The sequence below is a fragment of the Brachionichthys hirsutus genome, chromosome 9, assembly GCF_040956055.1.
Source record: "Brachionichthys hirsutus isolate HB-005 chromosome 9, CSIRO-AGI_Bhir_v1, whole genome shotgun sequence".
Taxonomy (NCBI): domain Eukaryota; kingdom Metazoa; phylum Chordata; class Actinopteri; order Lophiiformes; family Brachionichthyidae; genus Brachionichthys; species Brachionichthys hirsutus.
In genome coordinates this window covers 5,030,062-5,055,269 of record NC_090905.1, presented here as the reverse complement: position 1 = coordinate 5,055,269, position 25,208 = coordinate 5,030,062, and the positions used below count along the sequence as shown (strand labels likewise).

General features: G+C 42.4%; 1 protein-coding gene across 1 annotated transcript; it reads right to left on the bottom strand.

Annotated features, from left to right (window-relative positions):
- Nucleotides 1-1,850: 1,850 nt before the first annotated feature.
- On the bottom strand, nucleotides 1,851-25,191 carry LOC137899896 (arf-GAP with coiled-coil, ANK repeat and PH domain-containing protein 2-like). The gene is made up of 26 exons (XM_068743948.1): nucleotides 25,139-25,191; nucleotides 21,256-21,313; nucleotides 19,907-20,026; nucleotides 19,448-19,501; nucleotides 18,635-18,693; nucleotides 18,296-18,479; nucleotides 16,237-16,281; nucleotides 16,063-16,158; nucleotides 14,455-14,529; nucleotides 13,508-13,519; nucleotides 12,120-12,182; nucleotides 11,417-11,529; nucleotides 11,150-11,201; nucleotides 10,776-10,876; nucleotides 10,519-10,624; nucleotides 10,175-10,383; nucleotides 9,811-9,880; nucleotides 9,512-9,606; nucleotides 9,220-9,422; nucleotides 8,338-8,439; nucleotides 7,714-7,806; nucleotides 7,348-7,580; nucleotides 7,099-7,208; nucleotides 6,900-7,010; nucleotides 6,558-6,619; nucleotides 1,851-3,874 (listed from the first exon to the last, which is right to left on the bottom strand). Exons 1-26 carry the CDS (start codon nucleotides 25,189-25,191, stop codon nucleotides 3,795-3,797), a joined length of 2,559 nt encoding a protein of 852 aa, XP_068600049.1. The 3' UTR covers nucleotides 1,851-3,794.
- Between the last annotated feature and the right edge of the window lie 17 nt (nucleotides 25,192-25,208).

The window sequence follows — 25,208 nt, the reverse complement described above, 5'->3', positions numbered from 1 at the left end:
TGTTGATGTCAGAGACACTGATGTACCCATATGTACCATATGGTTGGTTGGTTGGTTTAACATCCTAAAAGACACCTTTTTAGTGTTAGTAGAGTTTCTAAACTCTTATTTCTGATTTATTAGATTGCTCCTTTTTATGAACGTCAAAGTCTATTTTCATCAATCAATTGATTAGTCACCCAATATTGTAGATAATTACGACCTTACCAGGCTGCAGCTCCTTGAGTGTGAACATTTGATGGCCTTACTGGTCTTTATAGATATTAATAGCCCACATGTACGATTGGGCCTCTGAGAGCCATTTGCTCACTCGGCTTTTTATAATGGTTTGTGAGTGCAGTCAATTTCTGATGTCAAAGCTCCTATTTTTGCTTTTTTTTTTTTTTTAGAGATGATGTACATTTTTAAAAGGTTTGAGTCTTTCTGGAGTTTCTGGAGCCTGAAAATGCTGAAAAACCACCAACCTTACTGGTTGCAGCAGAATTGCTCTCTAGCGTCCCCTACAGAACGTTTATGCCCCCCTGCAGATATGAGTACATTTCATCAAGAAGCAGGAACTTACTGTAAGTGCACCACCCTGGTAATCCGTCGTGAAACAGATGCTCTCGTGTGATCCTTTTATTTAGATGAAGGCTTCATGGTATCGTCTAAACATCACGTGCAGTTCATGGCCGTCCTCCAAACCCACACAGGACGTTACACGGAAAGCCTTCACATGCTGAGGATTCATTCTTCTTGATCCTCTGCCTGATGTTTGGTCTTCACTGCAGACTTTATATAATGTGTATTATTACCGGTAAGTACGTTTTTATCGACTTGCTCGGAGAAAGTAACTGCAGTGAGCGCTGGACTTGTTGGACTTGGTGACTTGTTAACTTGACCAGGTTTTCCTGGCAGTCTGAGCGCCATTAATGGGGCTTGGCCCCCTCGTCCGTTTGTCCACATGTTGGTTTTATGGAGGGGAAATTTCTCCAGCGGCGGCCCTTCATTTCTCCACAGGCAAACAGACCACAGACTTCCTGGAAAAGGCCTGGCGACCGAGGGCCAGACAGACGGGCCGCTACGCATCAGTTGACCTTTGAACTCGGGTAAAACATAAACTCGAACAGAGACTCAAAGCATTCTGTGAAATAGCTGCAGCATGAATAACTATTCTTCAAAACAGAATCAATACTTCTTGATGTCTGCTGCAGGAACTGAAAATGTCCATGTAAGTCGTCTTTCTGGCCAGGGCTGCATTTTCACCGCTGTAGGTCAATATTTGATCAAAAAGACAGACTGTTGTTCTCTTAACTTCACAAGCAGGCTGAAGAACAGGGAAGATTGGTTTCTAAACAATTGGACCATATTTGGGGGAAAAATGAATTTCAATTCTTAGCGTGTCTTTTCGTTTTTCCGAGCAAATGTTCAGTTTAATGCAAGTCAAAGCTAAATGAACTGAAATAATATTTATTATGACGTGACCTTGTGCCAGCAATTGGAACATGATCTTATTTATTTATGTATAAATAGCATATCAGGTCAATTGCATGATTCTGTGAATAATCAAATGGGAATGAATCACTGCTTGTTTTCTTTATTCTCCCTTGGATGCCATTATTCCCTCCAGGATCAAAGAGAGGAGGGCATATAGGAATGAGCTAAAAGTACAAAACGGGTGCCTCTCAGTGGGATTCAACTCAAACACAGGTCAATATTTTTGCACAAAATGTCCCGTCCATGTCTGCCATGGACTGGAGACATGCCGTTTCCTATTTAGGAAATTGCAAGGATTTTATTTATTTTAAATTTGAGATAAGCAAAGCAATTACAAATATTACATTCTGTACAAGAGGAGGCAATTTCAGGAACTTATTTCTGTCTTTTTGTAATGAAATGCAGGGGGGGGGGTCAGGGTTGGGAGGGTTAAAAGGAGAATAGGAAACGTTTTCCTTCACACAAATGCATTCATGTGATGACTTTAATGAAGCCACACGAGACAGAGTGGTTGCGAGTACAATTTCTTACAATAATAATAAAAAAAAAAAGAAGCATCAACATTCTACATAAATGAATCTCAGTCCATACATTTTGAAGGTCTTACATGTGGCAGGTAGAATATACATGTATACTAGTACACAGACAAAACTGCAGGATACAAAGGACAGCATATACCAAAGCTTATTTAATGATTCAAGTACCACTAACTTCACTCCTCTGGAGAATGCAGAAGCATCTGTACACAACGTACGCGAGCTGCATCCCATGCGTCATCGGAGAAAAAAAAAGGTTTCCTCTGCGTCTCCTGCGATGCGGCGTTGATGAAGACGAAGGCGAAGGCTTAAGGCTGACTGATCTACAGCACATCATGGAAGTCAGCCCTCGTTGAAACTACACAAAATCACTGAAGTGAGAATGTTTAATTGCTCGAGAGTTTGTTTCCACGCACGTTGAGGCATTCTGGCGGGGCAGTATTTCTGTGTCCGTTTATTTTAATGCGACTAGTAATTTCCTCATGACGTCTGGGTATATTCTGTGTAATTGATTTAGTTAGTTACCGCCGGTAACCTTTATATAACCAGGCAAGCTCATTGAGACCCGATTCTCATTTACGACAACGACCAAGACCCAATTTGCTTCCGATTCTAATATAAAGTAATTACATTCTGCAATTATGCATTGATAACGATAGCTTTCGCTACGAGTGGCGAGGAGAGGCTTTCACATACTAGATTCAAATCTCTCCTGCACAGAGGAAATAAAAATTAATTTGTGTGATCTGGTCTTTATTTGTTTTTCTCAGCGGATCTGATTTAAATATGGCGGGGCACAAACGTCAGATGCCACGTCGTCCCGTTTTTAAACTACTCTCACCAGAATTTATATTGTAAACAGATACACAAGTTACTCATCTGCGAAGACAAAGTGAAGACTTTTCTCTTTTGAGGCTAAGAAACATTTGCTTGGTTTAATGACGCTCCTCTTTATAGGAAACGCGTAACTGTTCCTTAATTAAAGAGACCCTAAACTTTACATCAGAACTTTTTCGTCTCGTATCATCGTGAAACCGAAGCTACGACGAGCGGAGCTCTTTTAGTTCAACGGAAAGATGGACCGTCGTGTGTCTCGACGACGCGACTGTAGCTAGAATTACAGATCAATAATCAATAATATGTTTATAATCACTGTACATTTCTCATGTCAAAGTACTACCATCAAAACTGGTAAATATCAGTGGGGATTTATGATTTAGTCATTTGTGCAAAGAAAGTAAAAGCATATCGCTGTTGATACGCTGCTGAGTTCAAAGACAAACAGGTAAAACAGAGCTCATTGATCTCAATAAGAATCCTACTGGGGGGAACTAAGCCCTTCAAAATGGAATCAAGCATCAATAGCAATCTGTCACACACTTACAGCTTTACACTTCTCTTGTAATACAGTATATCAAAAAATAAAAGACATGGTCTGTAGATTTGTGTGCGACATGAAAGAATAAACTTGGTCAGAATAACTGACAGCATGGAAGGCGGCTCGACATCCAGGCCGAGCTCAGCTCCCTCTGAGGGCTTTAACGCTGTACCATTCACTTATTGTAAGAAGCCCTGTAATAAAACACAGTTTAGGGAGAGGAGGACGCTCCCCTTCACCTAAATGAAATGCCGTTTCATTTTACACAGCACTAACCAGCCCGCGGGATTATTGGACGGCGTCTTCCCGGACTTCATTCAGCCTCTCTTGGGTTGGGCAGAAATGCCTCCGAGTGCTAGTGGACAGCGTTCCTGCCATGGCAGCGTCTTTACCGGATCCTACTGCTAGTAACGGTTCAGCTTGTCAGGATCGTTGGACGCCATGTGGGTGAAATCCTGGAAAATGTCCTGGTAGGTCTCATCCCCTGCAGGAAGGAAGGAGATAAGACCTCAGCAGCAACAACGAGATAGCGCTGCACCACAGAGAAGACTGGGAACCAATGAGAGACAGTAACTAACCGTCTGGGTGCAGAGTGCAAATACGACATTAAACTTCCTCTTCTGCTCTAGCGCGTTCGTTACAAACGTTTTCTGCGCTTACACACGCGTAAATGATTTTCAGTGATGTTGGCATTAGCTCAATGCTGCGACCTAAAGGCTTTCCTTAAGACGCTGCTAAACTACATGCTTCAGAGGAATCTGATTATGCTTCCCCTCATTTCGCCCAACATTATGCAGGTGTAGAAAGTAGGGCTCGTGTGTAGAGATGGCATCAACAGAAAAAAGAATGCGAAGGAAAAAGTCAGTCATACCTGTCCGTGTCAGCGGCGCTCGAAATGTGAAACAATGCAGAGGCAGAAAAGAGGGGAAAAACAGAAGCAGCACAGAAGGCATACGTTTGAGACGTGCGTTAGTGGCTGGAGGTCAGCTCGGACAGAAAAGACAAGCCCAGAGAAGATTTGGTTGGTTTTTTTCCACAACTGTATTATGTTTAAAGTGCAGGAATTTATGTACAAAAATAGAGTTGTATTGGTCTCAGCACCCCAAAAGAAAGAGAAAAGAAGAAAGGCACAAACTGGGGAGGAGTGAGAGAAAACGAGTCGTACAGAATTAATTCACAGGTAAAAAAAAAACCACAAAAAAAACAGGCGTGTGTAGGAGAGAGCGGTGGCAAAGATCTATTCCAAATCTCAATTGCAAATTTAAAAATGTACCCACAGGTTTTCTTTCTACAAGACGAGGAGAGACAAATAGTGACAAAAAGATATTTCACAAAAAAAGTAATTGTCACTATGTTTTAAAAATAGAGTCGAGTATTATGGTATACCTCCCTTGAGTTCCTCTACAGTTAAAGCCCATAAAAATGACAAGACACAGGCTGAAAACCGCCGCTCTGTACGACACACTCCATCAGATTCACACCCGAGTCAAGAGAACTGGAGTCTAAATAAAAATAAATAAAGACATTTTTTTTAAAAAAGGGGGAGGGACTGATGAGTTTAAGTCACCTTCGCATTCATTACCCCTGAATATCCCTCATCAGTCCCCTCATTCAGCAGCTGATGAAGCGAAGTCTGGCTGACGCCTCAAAGTGAGACGATCATTCAGGGACTCAATCTGGTACTTCGGACTCTACGCTGCTCCTTCTGCTAGAGGCCGTCCTGCTTCGGTGCCTCCTCACATCGAGCCCTCATTTAAAAGATGCTTCTTCATCAAAACGACAACATATCTGAGCGTAGCCCTCCCTCCTGTGGTCAACACACGAATTTACAGTCTCCCGAAAACCCTCATCATCTGCTCTTAAGGCCACAAGAACATCATTAACCTGTAAACACAGCATCCTCACACTGTTCTGCCTGCACCAGGTTACCCCGTGAACCGGGGTACGTTTGCACTCCTGCACTATCAGAGGAGTCGGCTCTGCACCTACTCCAACCTCGCTCCTGTCAATTTGTTTATTCTAGACTCCAATACTGTTCGGATGGAAACATGTTAGGGCTAGCAGGTGAGAAAACGCTACACAAGGTTAAATGCGGACATTTTTCTAGACTATTGCACTCGCTTCTCGCTGAAGTCTATTCATAGAAAAAACCCACTCGGCCACTAAAGGCCGTCATTGCTTTACAATTCAGGATTTAACCACGGTTAAATAACAAAACTAAACGAGAACAACAGGGAGCAAATAATCACACAAAGAAGAAAAGCAAGGATGTGAGCAGAGTCCCAGAGAGTCAACTCTGCCCCTCCCGTCAGACTGGAAAGAAATATAAGTAGCCACAATATTTTCAAAACGTACGGTAACAATGACTTATTATATGGTTCAGAGAATTATTGTAATAAAACCTTTTCTAAAATAGACTTTTTCTGATCAGGCATGTGACTACAGCGTTACCGTTAGACAAGAAACAGTTCAAATAAGTTAACAAGCCTCGGAAACGGTCAAACAGGAAGCGGGAAATGACAGGAAAATGGTACAGTAGTCGCATAAACATGAATAGGAATGTGCACGATTGACTTCTGACAGGTAAATTTGAAATGAAACTTCGATGCCTCTCCAGACTGGTCAAATGACAAGTCAGTCAAAAGGTCATGATTATTGCCAGATAATGAGCGCTCCTGTCACTGTGAGGTCTGGATACTGGTGGCAAATACTGACCCAGTGTGACCAACAGCAGAGACACAATTCTAATTAAAAATAAATTAAACGACAATAAAAAGCATTCCTCAAACAAACATTATCTCTTCATGAGCTGAAACACAAAGAATCAGCAAAGTGGTACAACTTGAATACAAACGGAGGCAGACCATCATGCAAGAAAGTGATGCATTTAAATTTGCACTGTCAGTCATTTCACATTAGTTAACAGATGCCTAATGCAAAGTGTGATTGTCGCACTTCGAAGCAATTGATCCCCCTGAGAGTGCGGAGTCGGGGGTGTGATGTAATCATCTCGATTAGAAATTGATCCCGACTACAAAGAGGTTTACGTTCCCTCTAAAGAGCCCGCTGCGAGTCGTTTTTTTAAGTTTCATCCAGCTGCAGACTAATGAACTCTTGCATGCACTTCCTGTACTGCATCTCGGTGGGGCTGTCGGTGTTATATTGACCTGACTGGCTGTAGGGCCCCTCCGCCTCTCGCATCTCCTCGTTCATTTTAGCCAGTCGCAACCTGGGGAGCATGTCAAGGAAAAGGAAGCGACTGATTAGCCAAATCTAGGAAGTATAATCAAAAGACAAACTCAAAACACAGATATATACAACGATACTCTTGTTTACGTTGCCCCGATAAACACAAATGCAAAAGGCCATTGTGTTAATACATGGATTAAAGTGCTCTAAACTGATACGGTAGTGCCCCCTTGTGGAGAATGCAGTTATAGTTTGTTCTGGTTGGTTAGCTTGTAACAAGTTTATTTTAATCTGATCACACATATCAGGGAAAGCCTCACAGTGTGACGATGTCCGCGTTGGCCGCCTCCACAGCTACTATCAGGGGGGTTTTCTCATCAATGTCTGCAGCATTTTGATTTGCTCCTCTTTTCAAGAATAAACATACTTGGCTGAAACGGAGAGAAATGTTTAGAATTTTTCTGGAAGATAAACAGTTAACAGTTTGGTGGAGAAACGACGATGAGATGGAAGACAGACCCCGTGCGTCCCAGCATGGTGGCGTGGTGGAGGGGTCCGCGGCCTTGAGCGTCCTGCTGGTTCACGTTAGCGGCGTTCTGGAGCAGGAACTCGCAGGTGACCAACGATCCCTGAAAAGCACAAACACAAACGTGATACGACTAAAGATCGGTTCTTCTGCTTGGCTGGAGCTCGTTTCTTCTCGTCTAAATGTTGATTGATAATGTTCTTAACCATCCTATCAGTAGAGTAGAGCAAAGCGACGCTCACCCCCTGCACCGCCATGATCAGCGGCGTCCTCTTCTCATCCTCCGTGTTCACCCAGTTGACCTCTGCTCCGTGGGCCAGGGCCTCCGCCATGTCTGGCAGGCTGCGGGCGCACGAGGCCCAGTAGAGCTGCAGACCCGGGCTGTATTCCTTAGGTTCATAGAAAACCACGTCTTTACAGGGCGACGGAGGCGGTAGAGCGGCAGGCAGCAGAGCGGGAGGAGATTCAGCGCCCTCTGCTGGGATGGAGGTAGGAAAAGTGTAACCATGTCACTTTACAGCGATATTTTGTTTTATAAACAAATACAATATATGGTTGGAATTTAACATGAATCGGGTTTGTCCTGATGATTGACTGCGTTTGTTTACCAGCATTTGCAAAGCTGTTATTTGAAGGGGTGTTGGACGGCATCTCCCTGCCGCCATCAGCACTGTTCTGGTTGCCACCGTCCGGAGGTTTCACTGAAAAACAAGTGAGAATCACGACTGCAGGAACATCAGACGGACATCGTTTCCAGGGCGCATAAAACAAAAGGGCCACCTTTCCGTTTGTCTTAACGGTAGAAAGCAAAATTACTTTGGCAGAGCAAGAAACATCATTTTATAATAAATGTTTGTTTATTTCCAGACTTATTTATCAAAAACAGCAGGTGGTCCTTATATTTTACAGTGTATAAATCACCAGTTTAACAGAGGGTGAATTGGATGTCCGATCCCCACCAGCACCTTTTTTCTTATAGGTCCCTAAATACCAAAAATATGACGAGACAGATGAGAACACCGACCAAAACCGTGAAACAAAACACTCCCAACAACACGCTGAAAACCGAGCATGACAGGATGGTTTCATTGTGACGGTCTGAATGAGGGAGAAAAAGAGGAGTAGGCAAAGGGTTGTAGCACGGCCCCACAGCAGTGAAGAGAAATGGGCAAAGTGGATGGAAAAGCAAGCAAAACACTGAGCATTTAGTTGAGTTTTGTAGTTTTACTTACTGCTCCTGAGCTTGGAGGAGTTGTCAAAGTAGGAGAAGAGTGAGTCAAGCTCATCGGGATAGAAGAGAGAATCGCGGCGGACCTCTGAGCCGCTGGAAACAGCTATGGTGTAAGGGATAATGGAAGTTTGGAAGGTGAAGAGTGCAAATCGAATGGCGGGGTGGGGGTGGGGGGTTTAGGGTAGGGCAGCGAGAGCAACGGTCAAGTCCAGAAGCATAGATCAGCCAGAGAAAAGAGATATAGTGTGAAGAGGAGTTTGAGGAAAGAAGAGAGGAGGAGCAAAGGTGAAAGCAAAGATAGTTAGACAACCAACTCGGTCGACACTGGAAGGGACAGACTACGAGAAGCAATGGAAGGCCAAGAGGGCAGAGGCATATCCTGTTCACAGGGAACACACAGTATGCCGATGGGGGGGGGGGGGGGGGGACACATTTCCAAGGCAGTGCAAAGATCACACAGAATGTAGAATAGAAGCAGCGGCTGAAATCACAACTCACTAACCCTAACGTATGATAAAACTCTTCCTCTACAAAGAACTCCATGAAGCCCATTATTATTATTATATATATTTAAAATGTAGGCTTAATCCACAAAAAGACAGAAGCTATCGTTTCCCCAATGTTAATGACATTTATAATCAAACAATGATCCCAACCAAGAGTTGACTTTTGATTGAATGATTTTTAGACGCTACTAGTAACTACTGGGTTTTAGTTCCAGGAACTTGTTGGACCCAGAACTTTTTCTTTTTTTTCCGTGACCGTCAGACGTCCAGGATCAATACCTTTGAATAATTCATTCAGTCAGTTCAGATCTTTAAAGAACCTCTCAAACACAAACTCAAGTATAGGGTGTATCTCATTTGCATATTCTTCTGCAGACCTGATTGTTTGGAGACGCTTGAACCGGTCCGGTGCTTTGGGGTGGGGGGCGGGGGTCTCGGAGGCAGATTGTCAGAGCTGCAGCTCAGCCTTTTCTCCCGTTTGCTCAGGGAAACCACTTTCGTGCGAAGCTCCTCATCCGACGGCCGGCGAACAAACCGGCGGTCCACGTATTTGGCTTTGATGTACGCTTCTACTTCATGTCTGTTAGGAACAAGAAGCGCATGGCTCTGAGATTTACAGCGGCCGTCATCCGACCAACGCTAACTATCGACTAAAACTAAGCCCTGTACCTCGGATCTCCTGGTTGTGGTTTCCTCGATCCGAGCTCCTCTCGGCGAGCCTCATAGATCTGATTGATCACTCCATTTCCCAGTTCACACATCAGCTGTAAAAAAAAAAAAGTGTAAAATTATGTTATGAATAAAAACACTTTAGGATAATGAAATAGGCCATTAAATATACAACGCAGCTGTGATTACTACTACAGCGATTGATAGGCATGGGAAAAAAAGACAATTAATGTCAGATCAGATATGTTAAAAGTAACATAAGCATACTAATTTCCCTTCGTCAGATTGTCCTCACTCACCTTGAGAAGTTCTGGCTCCCATGTATCCAAGGTCAAAGACCGAACCTTAGAGAAATGAACTCCCAGACTCCTGCAGGTTAAAAACAACAACATTATTTTATTTTATAAAGTCACTGACTAGAAATGATATTTAACCCTTTACAGGCCAGTCTCATGTTTGATAAACTTAGCCTTTCAGGATTTTATGACTTTTACATCAGAAGTTTTGATATTTTTCTTTTCTTCTCAAGACCAATTCATTCTAAAGCTTGGCCTGATGGTGGCGCTAGAGGACAGGTCAAGGTTTCATTATCAACGGGTTATTTATTTCTTAAGTGCAGAGCAGATCTGTAATGATATTATGCTGAAGAAAGATCTACATTACCTGTGGATTCCAGAGCACTGTATGCAGAGGGTGATGCCCAGATTGATGCTGGCCCAGCGTGGGTCTGGCTGGCCACAGTCGCAGCAGCAGACATTGCCTTGGATGGCCAGGACTTTCTGCAGGGCGCTCTCTCCTTTCAGTGATCTCTCCTTCAGCTCCCCGCCAGAGTCAAGGCTCCCTGTCGACGTGGACGACTTCCTATCCAGCTTCTGACATGAGGCAGATGGCGTTGAGTAAGATGCCAACCGTAATTTTTAATTAGTGATTTTCGTCTCTATTCATTATTTACAATACATGTGCATCTATTTCACCGTCCACACAGCGTCAGCGTGTTCGTTCATTACCTCGCCGTCGTCTCCCTTGTCGCGGAAGGCGGTGGCGATGCTGTTTTGGACGGCTTTGATCCAGGCCTGTCGCAATTTCTCTGAGTCTGCCTGCATCATACAGCTCCTGTTCGGAAAGGTGAACATCGCATTACTGGTGTGTGTGTGTGTGTGTGTGTGTGCGGTACATTGCTGCTCCTTCCTCCCACATTTAGCAACATACTCCAGTTCTCATTAGACAGACAGGGAGTGATTTTTTTTCTGTCGACTCAGCTTACTTGGTAGGTGACACCACTTCGAAACAGAAGCGACGCTCTATGTCCTCGCAGTGTTTGACTGTACAGAGTCTCAAGTCCTCCACCACCACTGTAGGGTTGTCCTGGGATGGACGGACAACAGCTACGGTTACAACATGGTAGAAGGTAATACCCTGAATGAGTTGAGGCTGCTTTCTGCTTTAGACTGAAAACGCAACAGCTCTGCAGAACATTTGACTTTGACTTTTTTAACACTGCAAAATGTGTTTAACAAAAACCGCACGCCATTTTTGTTCAACTGCTTTCTAATTATAGATCTACAGCATCCTGTTAAAATGCTTTGGGAGGGCTTAGTGCTGGCTGTCAAACACGTGCGTGGGCGTCATTTGGCAAACCTTAAATTTCTTCTGGTACACGAGCTGATTGTTCTGGATAGAGAACCAACGCCTGGACAGAGATCAAGCGGGGGGGAAAACATAACATGCAGGTGTCACAGAAATCACAAAATAGCAGGTATTGTTTTAGTGCGGATGAGAGCAGTGGCAATGCCAAAACCGAGTGTATGTACTTTACCTTTTCAAAAAGTAGTAAATAATCTTCTTAAAAAAAAAATAAAGACTTGCTTATAAGACTGCAGGTATTGAACTGAATTCAGTTTGTACCTATTCCATGTCTTGAAGGCATTGCTGGCCCTCTTGAAGAGGTAACCCTCCATGGCGATACCGTTGTCTGCATCCACATTGTACTCCAGCTTGGTGTCGTCATTCGAAAAGTCCTGAACAAAAGAGACAAGAGAAAGTTGGAAAAGAAAAGCGTGAGAACAGACATGGAGGAGCAAATCCAAAACAAAGAGAGGAGAAAATACAGAGAAAAACCAAACCAAACCATGGCAGCTTTCACATAAAATCCTGCAGGTCACCAGTGCTGCAATGATTCATCGATTAAACTGAGGAATTCGATTAGAATAAAGCTTTGAATTCAATTCTGTTGCCTCGAGGATTTGTTTAAATAGTGTTGCGTATTAACATCACCCATAAACTGCTGCTGTGTAGCGGCCTGAACTTAAGCGGAGCTCGTTTCCGCACAAGAGGGGAAGCCGCCGACACTTTTTATCAAATGAGCAAAATAGTCACAATCAAGTGCACCCCCCCCCCCCCCCCCAGATTTGCTGATCTTATTTCAGTAACCTGACTTCACTGCAGCAGACACCGACACCAACAGTGAGGCATCAAAACAAACATGCTGCGAAATCAAGGCACAACAACACAAAGGTGCAAATATCTACAAACACTGTAGTCCATTAGCATGTGCAAAAAAAACTCAAACGAGATGAAAGACGGGCGGGCCGGGCCACACTCTACGTACAGAGGTCGACCTCCAAGCGTAAAAGTTGCGGCAGTCTGGTAAAGAATGGTGTTCAGTCACCTCCTAAAATATCACACATAGCAAGAGAAAAGAAATGGGCTTCCTCCAGCTAGTATAGAATATATCAGATATAACAGAATTATTAGTTAAAATAATGTAATAAAATCAAAGGTTTGCATAGAGACAAAACACTGAAGATAAAAATGAGCAAACAGACAAAATAGTTTTAAATGGCACAGAGTCCTTGCTAAATGAATGGACACACACTAGTTACTCCAAACTCCGTCCTTTTGCTGCACTCACCAGATACCAAACATAGTGAAAACGGCTGAAAATCTTCATTTTTTAAAGTTAAATGTTATTGGGGGGGGGTTGCGTATCCATGGGAGGTTGCTGAGTCTTCACTTTAAGTCTCCATGAGTAGCATCTAAATGATTTGGTGTCTCTAAACACCCAGAATGTGCCTTCAAAAAAACAAACAAATCACATTTCCTCCTCTCCAGTGACCGTGTAAATCTATCAGAACTTCAGATGCCGCTCCTCCTCAGTCATTTTGCAAATCGACAATGAGCTGCCCGTTTGTGAGTGTCATGCTGGTGCGACTGTTGGGTTGGAATAATCAAGTGAACCGTGGAGGGCATCGAATATTTATAAAGGCCCAGCAGACCTGCACTCGGGTTTCCCCTTCACTCGTCGGCATGTAAATAAAGCAGCTACTTGTGACGCAGCCTCGCTCTGTGGTCACAGCGCTACAGATGGGTCACGCTAGCAGTCACACAGATGCACTCTAAACACAACCTGGATGGAATGTGTCAATAATAAAATAATGAAAAAAAAGCTTTTGTGCAGATAGTGACAAAATGTGAAGTAACAACAAGTAAAGTTTTGATGTTAAATGGCTAATACTTACCAATGAGATCATAGTATATCTCAAACTGGCTTTTAAAATTCAAGTTAGGAGAGAGAGTATTCCGTTTCCAGCGCTGTCGCACTGCCAGTGTGCCCAAAAACCTCACATATCTTTCAACTCTAGCAGTAAAAAATAGCCCCATGAGTGTGTGAGCTGCGGAGTCGTGTCCCATCCCTTTAGCCAATACAAATCAGTAGATTAGTCTATATTTACATGATCAAATCACTCAAGTACACTCATTTGCAGAATGGTAAAGAAGTTGTTGTTGTTGTTAGGCTTCAGATATCCACAGTGACTGCAAAGGTAAAACTAAAATGTAAGAAATTGCGTGCTGTGATACTTTCAGTTTAACCCCGTGATGAACGAGTTCGCTTATCTCTCTGCAAATGAGAGCTTCAGAGGCATCGTTTAAACACGTACAGACTCATGATGCACAAATGGCATTAGGAAAGCAACCGGGCAGGCAAAGAGAGCTTACCTGTAGAGCAGCCTGAGGCGAGAAGAATAAAAAGAGATGGCGAACAGGAAGAACAGTAGCAGAGGGAAAGAGAAAACAGTTGGTTAGGAGCGTCTGCGTGTAAACAGCCAGATAAGAGAGAGCAGTGGGAGGGAGGCAATATAAAAATAGCAACAGTTATATTGAGGAAGGGGAGGTGGAGGATAGGAGGTCAAGGACAGGTGGAAATTGGCCTGCACCATAAATGACTGAGCCGAAGGGGCAAAACAAATCATTTCAAAGTGAAAGATAAAAAGAGGAGGGGACGAAACGCAAGGCGTCAGGAGACTGAAACGAATGTGAATAAAACTCGGGGAAATTAACAGAAGGACAAAGAGGCTGGACATCGACAGGTCTGACAGTCGTCTGGGGTTACAGCTGCACAATTAAAGGAGAGACAATAATCACCCAAATCCTGCTTCGTCCATATACTGCTGAGGATTCATAGGGCTACAAAAACATTGATGTCCAAATTGAACAGAGTCCAAAGGGAAAAATGTTTCAAATTGTCAGACAGTTGAAAGTATGCTATTTCTGTCCTGCCATTTGGTCATTGGAAATACATCAAAACTCCCAAGTCACTGGGGATTTTAGGAATGGAACGGGTGGCAAGCAAACCATGGGAGAGAGCTGAAACCCGAAGAAGTTGTTCAGCCGTCAATAACGCATGTGTGTGGCTGGGATCATTCATAGGGCTCACCTACAATCCATTCACCCCAGTGACAATCAATACCTTAAATAACGTGAATCTTCTCATGGACAAAGTTCGTGTGAGTTTATGCTTCAGGTTGCTGCGCAGCCAGAAGCTTGGATGAAGGTTTCATTCATAAATGCACACCTACATATAGAGTTTGGTCATTTAAGAGCCAAGTGTTATAGCTAAATGTAAACTCGAGTGTGTTGGGTCAATGAGACTACTGTGAGGGTACCTTTTGCTGTATGGTGGAGTGTTTTTGCTCCATGTCCCTCTTCTCTTTGGCAGCATCCACCACCAGCTGGTCCAACTGGAAGTCAGAACCACTGATTAGTCAGGTTTAACAAAGCACTTGGTCACATGTACTTTGCAAATAATTGAAATAATTGTAAGTCCTTTCTCATATTGGGTAACTTTGAATGACTCAAAAGCAAGATGACCAATAAAACACAGCTAACCGCTGTTCTTATTCAAGGTAAAACTCGCAACTAACATCCAAACATGTTAGGAAATACAACATTTGAGGGAGCCTTTTGTTTCGCTTGGAAAGGAAATGGGTGGATGGCAGAGCAGCCGGCTGATAGCATCAGATGGGAAATATGTCTCTTGTCCCATCATGACAGCCATTACTAGTCGAGCCGAGTCGATGCCGTCTCTGGTTCTATCTGTGCCTCCAAAGGCAGTAGTGTGGATTTAAACGTCCAGCTCCCAACATATTTTGTGATAGAGACTCACCTTAACGTCAACATCTCACCTGTGCTACTACGCAACCCCAACTGACACTCCCGTGACAAACTGCATGATTCGTTGGAAAGACACAAAACGCCTTTCGAATAAACACATTCAATAATATATAAACGGCAGCAATACCGGCAGCGACATCATGAAAGCCAATCGAGTGCCCCATGTCCTCCGATTTATAGAAAGACCACCAAAACGTACAAGCGTCCATTTCCCATCATTGATGGGCATGAAGTCATATTATCAGACCTGTTGACAGCTTCTCCACACCTCCCTGCATAGCCTCTCCACCTTCTTCAGCTTCATGACGAAAGGAAGAGAAGAAAATATCCACAGATCGTTGCTTTCCGCTTATCAAACTTTGATCCTTCTCCTCGTTCGGTTTTGCGACGTTTGAATCTTGCGCTGTAGTTATATTAGAGCTGATGGTCTCTTTCAAACTCCCCCTCTCTCTCTGCCACGCTCTTAGATGAGGTGCTCTCAACTCTTCTGTTCCTCCGCAGCTCATCAATCCAAAACTGGAATAATTTCTTCTTCAGACCCAAGTTTAAGAAATATTATCCTCTCATATGGCTCTTCCATTGCTCTGGCTTCAGAGTCCATGTCCAAACATTCAGCCTCAACCTCTGGTTTCTTTGCTGTTCCTGCCCAAATGACTGTCAAACCTACGACGCTGTCTGTTGGGAAACCTTTTTCCAAACCTCTTGTTGCTCTCTTCCTCATTCCAGCTCATTTTAACTGCAGCTCCACCATGATAATAATCTAAAGTCGCTTTCAGGCCGTCATCCTGCGGAGAGGGAGGGCTCTGTTTATCAGATGGTGCACACAGATACACCAAGACCCAGAACTGGGACCAAAAGGACAGCAAAGAGATGATGAAGGCAATCTGAGGGGAAGACAGGACTGCACAGAAAACTGGAAGCCAGAGAAATGGAAGCGCCATCAGGTAAATAAACCAACCCACATCAATCCTGTTCATCTAAATATAGATATTCGCTGAGTTGATGGTGTGTAATAAAAACACTGAAAGTGTTCTTTGGGAAAAGCTTAGGATTTATGATTAAGCATTGAATGCAGTCTGGCTTGCTGTGGTGGCCTGTACCTGTCCTCCAAGCAGTTTCATGAGAGGTTGGAGTTCACTGAAGAGGTCATATCCTTGGTGGAAGAATGTCAGGTGGGCGTACATGAAGGATAACATCTGTAAGAAAGCCATGGATGTTCAGAGTAAATACATGATAAACAAATATCCCTTCATGTGTAAGAACAGCATACTTACTGATTTCAGGATTTCCGATCTTCTCTTGGATTGTAGCACATTGATCTTTATTAAAAAAAAAAAAAAGGTGACAATTATGAACACCGATTCTCAGTTTTGCTGAATATGGAAAACAAAAAAGGGATACCAAACACAAACATCTGCAATAATAAGAGATAACACACAAAAAATTACGGAAGAAGGAACGACATAAGATTAAGACCAAAAAAGAACCTCATAGAAACGTAAACAAGGCAGAGTCAGCACCAGGGGGAGCGCCAGGGCTCATGTTGAACTGAGAGATGCCTTGTGACAGAGCTACTCCCTACTCCCCTCTCTAACAGAGCAAAATTAATTGATGTTTTAAATACTGACGGTGACGCTAGGCTTCATTGTGACCGACAGGAACGGATGACTGTCTTGTGATCTGCAGTTGATGGTTATAGAAGGTAGCAGCCTATTAATTGATTTTAACACTCTGCTGCATGTGTATGGATCTCCAGGGTGCAATCTTCTTTTCTTGACTGTGTCATACAAGCGGAGTGTGGCGTTTTTTGCTCTCTAAACTTAGTCAACAGATAATAAAGCAAATCCAAAGTTTAAAGTTCAGTATTTAATGATCTAGCTCTACGTGGCACCACACGGTAAAAGAGACCATGCTCCATTCTTAAGCTGCCATGAATGCAAGTCTGGCATACAACCTCTCATATATTTTCCTCTCCCTCTACCATATTGCATGTCACTGTAAACGGTGCACTATATAATTAAGAAGGAAACGCCACAAAAACAATGTAAAAATAACAAAAAAGAGCTTAAATCTGTCTAAATGTTTGCTCCAAGCATCTGCAGAAGAGAGCGGCATTCATAACGGGCTGAGAGAACTACAAAAATGTGAAACTTTGGACACCCACCTAAATCATCTATGTTGGTTTATAGATTAGACTTCCTCCAAAAAAATCTAACAGGCAATACAAAAACTCTAATTTCACAAGCCAGCCTTTGTATTATGAGAGCGATTGTGCTGCGAGCCAATGGCGTGGACTGCCAAACCTATTTTGAAACCTGCTTTTAGGGGTTCTAATCTAATTTTGGAGCAGACTGCTATACAACATTGTCTGCTCCTTTGGAGTTGGATTCAATAGCGCGGCTGGCAACGGCCTCGTAAGAAAGCATGAAGCGTTCGTCTAGTGTGAGCCAGAGATACCAGCTGATGTATTCAGTAGCACATGAGCAACCGTCACAGACATCTGTAGTATGTGGCTTTTGAAAAATGTCAGAAATAACAGATTATTTCCGTTTGAATGTCTTTTTCCTGCTTTTATAGCTTCACCACAGTGCTTCATAAAACACAATGACTAATTGGCCACAAGAACACAGTCATTTCTCAATCCCTCAAACTTTCTAACAATCCACTTTAATCAGCAATAACTATGCAACAGCAATAATGGACTAATAAATGCGTCAATCTGTAGGAAAGTACACATAAATGCAATATGACACTATTCCATCATGACTACAACCTATTCCTTTTGAGTCAATTCACTGTTGTGTTAGACCGGATTATGACAGTAGATGCGTTTCACTTTAGATGTAAAAAAATGCTGCTGTTCGTTCTCTCTGCTACACCAGCAGTTTTTCAACCTGACTCAGCATATCAAGTTCCACTTGAACGTTTACTTTGGCTCGGCTGCAGAAAGACAAAATGTGGTGGGCTTTGTTTGTTTGTTTTAAGCTTCTCTATAAAAAAGCTGTGTGTCAGAAATCTTTTGCTATAACTGGTACATTCTGTTGAAAATTGTTAAAACTTTCAGACATTCGACTAGAATCCAACATCTTGTTCCAGGCACTGCAGAAATATGACAAAAAAATAATAAAAATAAGCCTCAAATTTGCACCATGTTATTGTGCTGCAATAATATGGTCGCCACTTACACCTTCTTTCCACTTCAAGTTGAAATCTGAAACTGATCCTTCACCTCTGGGCAACAATAAACGTTTCATCTCTTACAGAAGGAACTGAAATTCCTCCTGTTCAGAACCTTTCATTTAAAAAGCGCAGGTTTCCTTCAGCGAGTTCTACCTGCAAGACGTAGTCAAGGACGATGTGTCGGAAGCACTTGCGTGTGGCAGTGAGGATGTTGGTGGCCTCCTCCACCTCATGCTGCTTGTTGCGGGGAGCCTGCGCATTCTTGATCAGCGCCGCCTCTTTTTCCTCACTTACTTTGTCAAATTGCTTCTTGGCTTCTTTGAACTTGCGTATATCACTGGAGGAAGGAACGGAGATGGACAATAAATACATTCTGATCTTAATGCCTTGCAATAAATCTGTATTCTTGTTATCGGGCATGTCGCACACATGGTACACACACAATGAAATTGCATTTGTATCAGTACCGGGATATTGGCGTATGATACTCACTCTTTGACAAATGTTTGAAGCTGGGTCTTGACTGATCTTTGCGCCTGATCAAATAATATCTGTAGAGATAGAAAGAACATAAAAGCCAATGCTTCCTTTTCATTTGGCAAAATCTGTGGTAAACAATAACGACAAACAATTGAAGCACCTCCAGGGTACTTCTCTTAAAAAGCAGCGAAGGGGGAATACAAAATATTGTTGTAAAAAGGAACTTTCAGGATGTTTCGGGATCTCTGTTTTTATTAACATTGCATTATTATTATTGAAGTGATGAATTTAAGCAAACAAGTTGACTTTGCATGCTCCCCCAGTGAAGACATAAGCACAAAGAATGTCTTTATGTCTTTATGTCTTCACGGCTGGACGACTCAATTGGGTGAATCAGCTGATAGATCGCTTCGCAGCAAACCTAACAAGTCAGCTGACATGAACACCAGTTTCCACTGTGGAGTCACAGTTGCAGGCCTTTACTGTGGCTCCGGGGGGCTTTTATGGGTGTAGTCATAGTTGAGAGAAAACAGATTCCATATTTGAGTCACGGGAGACTCAACAGATTTCGGGATTCTAGTTATGAGGGGGTGTACATCGCTTATTCAAACTGGGACTATCAATAGATAAATAATAAGGGGGGGGGGGGTATTTAATAAATGGAATACATTTTAATAAATCACACAAAAAAAGCTGAATTTAGTCATTTAAAAAATATGGGATTCATTACAGTGCATGAATAAAAACTCAAGACATTTACGAGCCGTTCCCGACACTAAGCCAGAATATCAATGCATCTGGTGTCGCATGGCACTGACAACATACCGTGTGATAGTTGATCATCTCCTGCAAGCTTTCAGCAAACTTTGTGAGACTGGACTGTGAAAAAAGGCAGATAAAAAGAGCGACTCTCACTAAGCATTTTCATTTTGTATTTCATTTTCAGAATACACAAATAATGGCATGGGACAGACAAAAAAAATACAAAAAAACAAGGTTTCACAAAGAATAAAATGTAATGAGAACTAAACTATATTGTAAATGACATCAAATACACAAACCTTTACAAAAAAAGATATCACTAGACCGTCTGCTGATCAGGAGACAGTAACACTTTTGGAAAGGATTGCCTTTATTACAGATTTATTCTGACTGAAGCTGCAAGAAACTAGTAAAGAGTCTTTACAACTGTCAACTAGGACAAGCCATGCAGCAATGAAAGCACACATTGTGATTGCACTAATGCTGGAGAGTTAAAACAAGTAGGATTGCATGCATTTTTACCTCTATGACCTCATCTTTGGTAGACTGCTGGGCTAGCTCCCGGATTCCGTTAACAAACTGCTTGTTGGCTGCATTGTAGGCTTTTCCGGCATCGATCATCCCAATACACAATTTCACCAACTAGATAAGGAAAGAGGCAACTGCTGAGGGAAACTTGTAAATTGCAATTAGGAAACACAGTTACGGTAGAAGTAAAGTTGCATAAGAGCCGGATTTAATGCAAAGCTCTGCTGAAGAGCATCAGACATGTTGAGGAAAGCAGCTTGCTCATTTTCTTAGTAGCAAAAGACAGTTCTTTCCCTTCAAGTCATTGGAGGCAAAGATAATTCCAGGTTATGTGAATTCACAACAGACACTGGCTGTTCTCCATCCTCTCCCACACAAGAGATTACAGTGTGTGTGTGTGTGTGTGTGTGTGTGTGTCACTGCAGCCAAAACTGCTAAATATTCCAGTAAAAAAAGTATGTACTTTTACCAGTTTTCTTTACAGACAAGAGATCATTAATTAATTAATATTTAAAAAAAAGAGAACACAAACTCTTCAGGATGGCCACATTTATCTAACTTACATAAAGGGTGTTTCTACAAGTAAAATAGAACATTAAATAAGAAATTCAGTTGAATACAAGTTCAGAAAGTTGTCTCTGTATCAAAGGTAAGACGAGTGGCTTCGTTCGTGCACATGTGCTGGTTCGGTTCGTCTCCTCTGGACTCAGTTCGGGGTGTCATCCAGAATAAATAGGCTTTCTCTGCCTCTCTGTACTCAGACACGGAACCACATCCACCCCCCCAGCAGATCCTTCCTCTCCAGAGCAAGAGGGGAAGTGAGGCCAGGACTGAGTCACAGAGGCGGGGTGAGGAGGAGGAGGGCGATACCCGGTAGGACTAAATACAGGAACAATGAACTGTAAAAGCTCGAGGTGTCACCCTGAGCAAGGGAACATACGCTCAGCTTTGCAGGCATTTACTAGAAAGAGGGACTGGTTTGCCATACAGCGACTGATTCAACACCAGCGATCCTATTTCAACAATGGTTTAAAGTTCATTTAGTGTCTGATTACCTTTTTCTGGTAAAACGAAGCACAACACGGGTGCGACATAAGGCACAGGATTCAAAGCGATTGCAATTTAATGGTCTTACTATACTTTTAAAAAAGAGAGACACATATTTCATCAAAGTTTAGGCCAGGTGGACAGTGTCCATATTAGACGCAGGCTATCTGCCCGGGGATATGCCGAGTTCAAGGCCACTGACTGAAGCATGCGATATTCCATTTGCAGGCTGGCCTCCTGTTGCCGATTCATGCAGTAGAACACAAAAAACAATATTTTCCATGGGTGGTACTCACTTTGTCGAGTTTGGATTCCAACTCACACACATCCCCCTCCACTTCCTCTATTGTGGCTCTGCGAGGACAGAAAAAAGAAGGGTTTGAAATCTAACTTTGAGTCCATATGGTCAACTTCACAGGCACAGAGAGGTCGAGATGCTCAAGATAATGCAAAGAAAATAGAATTGATATTACAAGAAATGCTTCATTTCACAGCCACATTCTCACAGTTTTCCTCATTTCAAATTTAACCTGCAACTAGTGTATAAAGCTACCGGTAACGAATAACAGTTTGTAAAAGACAAAGACAACTTAGGCTAGATCAAATGCACCACAGTATAAAACACAAAGCTGCCCTTTCAAATGTGACAAAAGTACAACTTGCTTCTCCACAGGATTATCAACCTACAAGCATCTGAGTGCTTCAATACGCCATCCCAAGACAGGGTTAGTTGTGCAGAAAGGCAACTTCATTTCCCACACATCCCCTTCTAGTCATATCCTGTAGAATGGATTAACTAGCGATCAGGCTAATCATGCTGCAGCCCTCAGCGTAATTCACTAGAGCCAAGACCTTCAATATAATGCGTTAATGTCACTGTGTTAGTATAACTTACAAGATCCCCTCTCTCTCATTATACACTTGGCATTTTGCAGTAAGTATAACATCTCAAAGGGCAGTGTGAAAGCTCTAACAGAACAGCATTTTGCAGATTAGAGCTCCACAAAAGAATTGGGCGCAATTGTAAGAAAGATGATGACACAATAATGTAACCAAGGCGGAAATGCAGCCATGAGAACGCACATTTTCCTTCCAATCTCACAACTTGAACAAACAGGTTCAACTTGTGTGAGAACTGAAAGAGGAACAGAAAAGGGGGGGGGGGGGGGGGGTTCCTGGCAAAATGATAATCTGGGTCAGTGCCTCAGAGTTCTGACCTTGGAGCATAATCAGCCTGAATCTGGATAATGAGCAGCGGAAGAAAACAACAAGGGAAAGACTTTTAATTTGAATTGCACAAACCTCTTTGGTTTATACATATGCCACTAAATACAAAAATAGCTTTCATTTACACGATTCCAATGATCAAATCACTTACACAGAATATATAAGGATAATGAAGAATAATCTCAGAGTGACATCGCTCCTAAAAAAGGAGACGTGTAATTATTCAGCACTGATTCAGTGACCATGATCTAAAAGTGCATCCTCAAAGGGTTTGCGTGTCTGTTTGCACTCTTCACACAGGAGGGAGTTCGACAGGTTTGCCATCCACACCGTCAACACGCGGGGGTCGTCTGCTGCTCGGGCTTAACATGCATTTTCACTTTCCCCCTTGTTTGTTTATACTTCACTGGCAGGCTTTAGTTCGTCTGTAATGCATTAGTTATACTACGGTACTTACAGAGCGGCTGCTCTTTTTATATTTTATTTAGAATGTTATATCGTCACCAATGACGGTCAAACAGCGGGACTGAATTAAGTTCACAAATTAAAGTGGTGGTTGAACGCTTGCGTCCGTTACTGTAGGAATGGGGGGGGGGGGTCAATGCTGTGACACAGATCCTGTAATTGTTAGAGAGCAGAGGAGTGGTGCGATGGCGAGAGGGGTAAACCAGAGTTTTCAACGCACAAGATTAGCTCATTACTTAAAGAAAAATGGTCAAATTCTGCCAATTTTCCTTATCATTTGGATTTATTTAATCCAACAAAAAGGTTTAAACCAGAAAAGTATTTCGCTTGGAAAACCCAGAAACTCTTCAAATTAGGAAAAACGAGAATTTGATAACTTTCAGCAATCCACCTGAATAATTATGTTGGTGATTAAACAGATTATTATGCTGTTCTTTTATTTACTACACTGCCCATTACCCACAGAAGTCAGTCTTCCACTTTCATTAGTAGTTAATTGACTCACTTATAATCATTAAATGGACCTCAGCTCAATGTAACCACAATGAAGCCAGCGTGACAACGAAGCAGCAGGTGAACGCCCATGAGGAACAAACCGAGGTGCCTCGCCGTGTGGGTTCTGGAACAGAATGCTCATGTTGGCTCTGCAGCTGCCTTCAGATGACTCAAGGGAAACGGTGACCGGATCTGTTCAATGACTTCATACGAGGGCACGCGGCCAAGCTCAGAATCAGCTTAGCTGATCAGGAGCAAGCAATAGTGTTATCGCAAAAGAAAAGTGAGGACAGGAAACACAGTTGCTGCTCATTACAGAAATAGTCTCACTTCTGGGGAGTTCATACCCAGCAGGTAAAAATATTACTCATGAGATGATTTCATTTATTCACATCTCTGTGCTATTCTTCCTTGTGTGGTCATTTAGAAACACATATTATAATATTTAAGTTTGTTCACTTGGAAGTAAATTTTAGGCTGCTAATACAAACAATATCCTGCTAACTTGATATGAAAAACATTTGAGGTCCATTTTGAATCCTTGCTAGATAGACAGGCATACTAAGTATGCATGCTGAGACCGGGAAAGGGTGAGTCCGTCTATTCTCAAGTGGGAAACTGAATTCTTGCACTAGAGGATCTCTCTGCTGCTTTGAAAGGACGATTTGCACCCATAGACAGATTCCCAACTAAAACAAGGATGAGATAAAAAAAAAAACAAAAAAAAAGAAATGTGTCGGGTGTGCCAAATTACAACTTGCGAACAATTCCGTCCACATTTGGGGGTTCCATATTTTCTGGCACAAAGTTGAAAGCAAACACCAAAATGGAAACAGATGTTGAGCGAGCGAGAACTGCTCCACACGGCTGTGTATTCCATGTTTTCAGCCATTCTCTCATTGTGTCCCACCATGCCATAAAACAATCAATATTTGGATGCTGTGGTCTTTTTCTGGCACATCTGTAGTGTCCAGACATATCTACGATATACACATGTTCAAGTTCAAATCAGTTTTGCTAAAAACCTTTTCATAAATGTGTTAGACCAGCAACTTCAAGTAACACACCTAATTGGAAAATGTCCCTCGATCCGGATCTTTGACTCTGATCCCAAAGGAAATTCTCTGGTTAAATAAATATGATGCGAAACGACTTTGTAACATCTGTTCCTCGTTTTTGAGAAAGAGGATGTTGTAGAAGCAGCAAAAATAGGGGGGGGGGGGGGGGGGGTAATAGGAAGAAGGAGGGAGTCACTTTCTCAAAACTGGAAAATGCAAAAACAGTAAGTGGTAAATAAAGAGCAAACATTTTGGATTCATCTGCTGAATGAACGATGATGTGGAGTACCATGACGCCTTGTGAAACTACCGACAGGAATACATAACATGAATGAGAAATCCTTTATTCTAGGGTCTCAAGCAGACACTTAAGATGGCAGGAGAAATAGAAGCCTTATAAAGATGATACAATCAACAGAGTACAGCAAAATCCAAGAAAGAAAACTCAAAGCAGCGGTTTGTTCAATATAAATTTGACTATTTAGAAAATAGAATATCAAATTTACAGTCTTTGTTGGGCTAACTTGAGCATTTAGAAATATAATTGAAATTAAAAGTTTTGTGTAAAGTAGTTAGTTACAACTGACAGATGCATCTGGATATATATATATATAATAGCCTGTCCTGTCAGTACTTGACAATGTATAATTTGAGTTAAATAAGTATGTTATGTTGTGATGTACTGCATCCATGCACCCATACAGTGTATACCGCCGTCCTAACTGAGTCAAATATTAAACTGGGATGGATGAAGACTCCCCAGCTGGCTCCAGCTTCCTCGGATTTCAAAAATAGACAAATCTCAAGCAGCAAGTCTGCTTTCTCGTTACCGGTGATTAGCCCAAGTTAGCAGGCGAGCTAGCTGGACACTTTTCTAATAGACAAATAACTTACAAATACGAATCGGGACAAACGCTTGGTTGCCAAAACTCACCTGAATCGTGGAGAGTCCTTCAAACATTCCTCGAAATCCACAGTTATCTTCATTTCTGCCACAGCGAGCG

What these genes read in the sequence shown, in the direction of transcription:
- LOC137899896 (XM_068743948.1), bottom strand. Translation starts at nt 25,191, where the DNA reads ATGAAGATAACTGTGGATTTCGAGGAATGTTTGAAGGACTCTCCACGA. An exon ending in GATCGGAAATCCTGAAATCA is followed by an intron (nt 16,159 to 16,236) that starts GTAAGTATGCTG and finishes GCTTTCTTACAG; the next exon opens with ATGTTATCCTTCATGTACGC. An exon ending in CTCCTCCAAGCTCAGGAGCA is followed by an intron (nt 7,807 to 8,337) that starts GTAAGTAAAACT and finishes CTTGTTTTTCAG; the next exon opens with TGAAACCTCCGGACGGTGGC.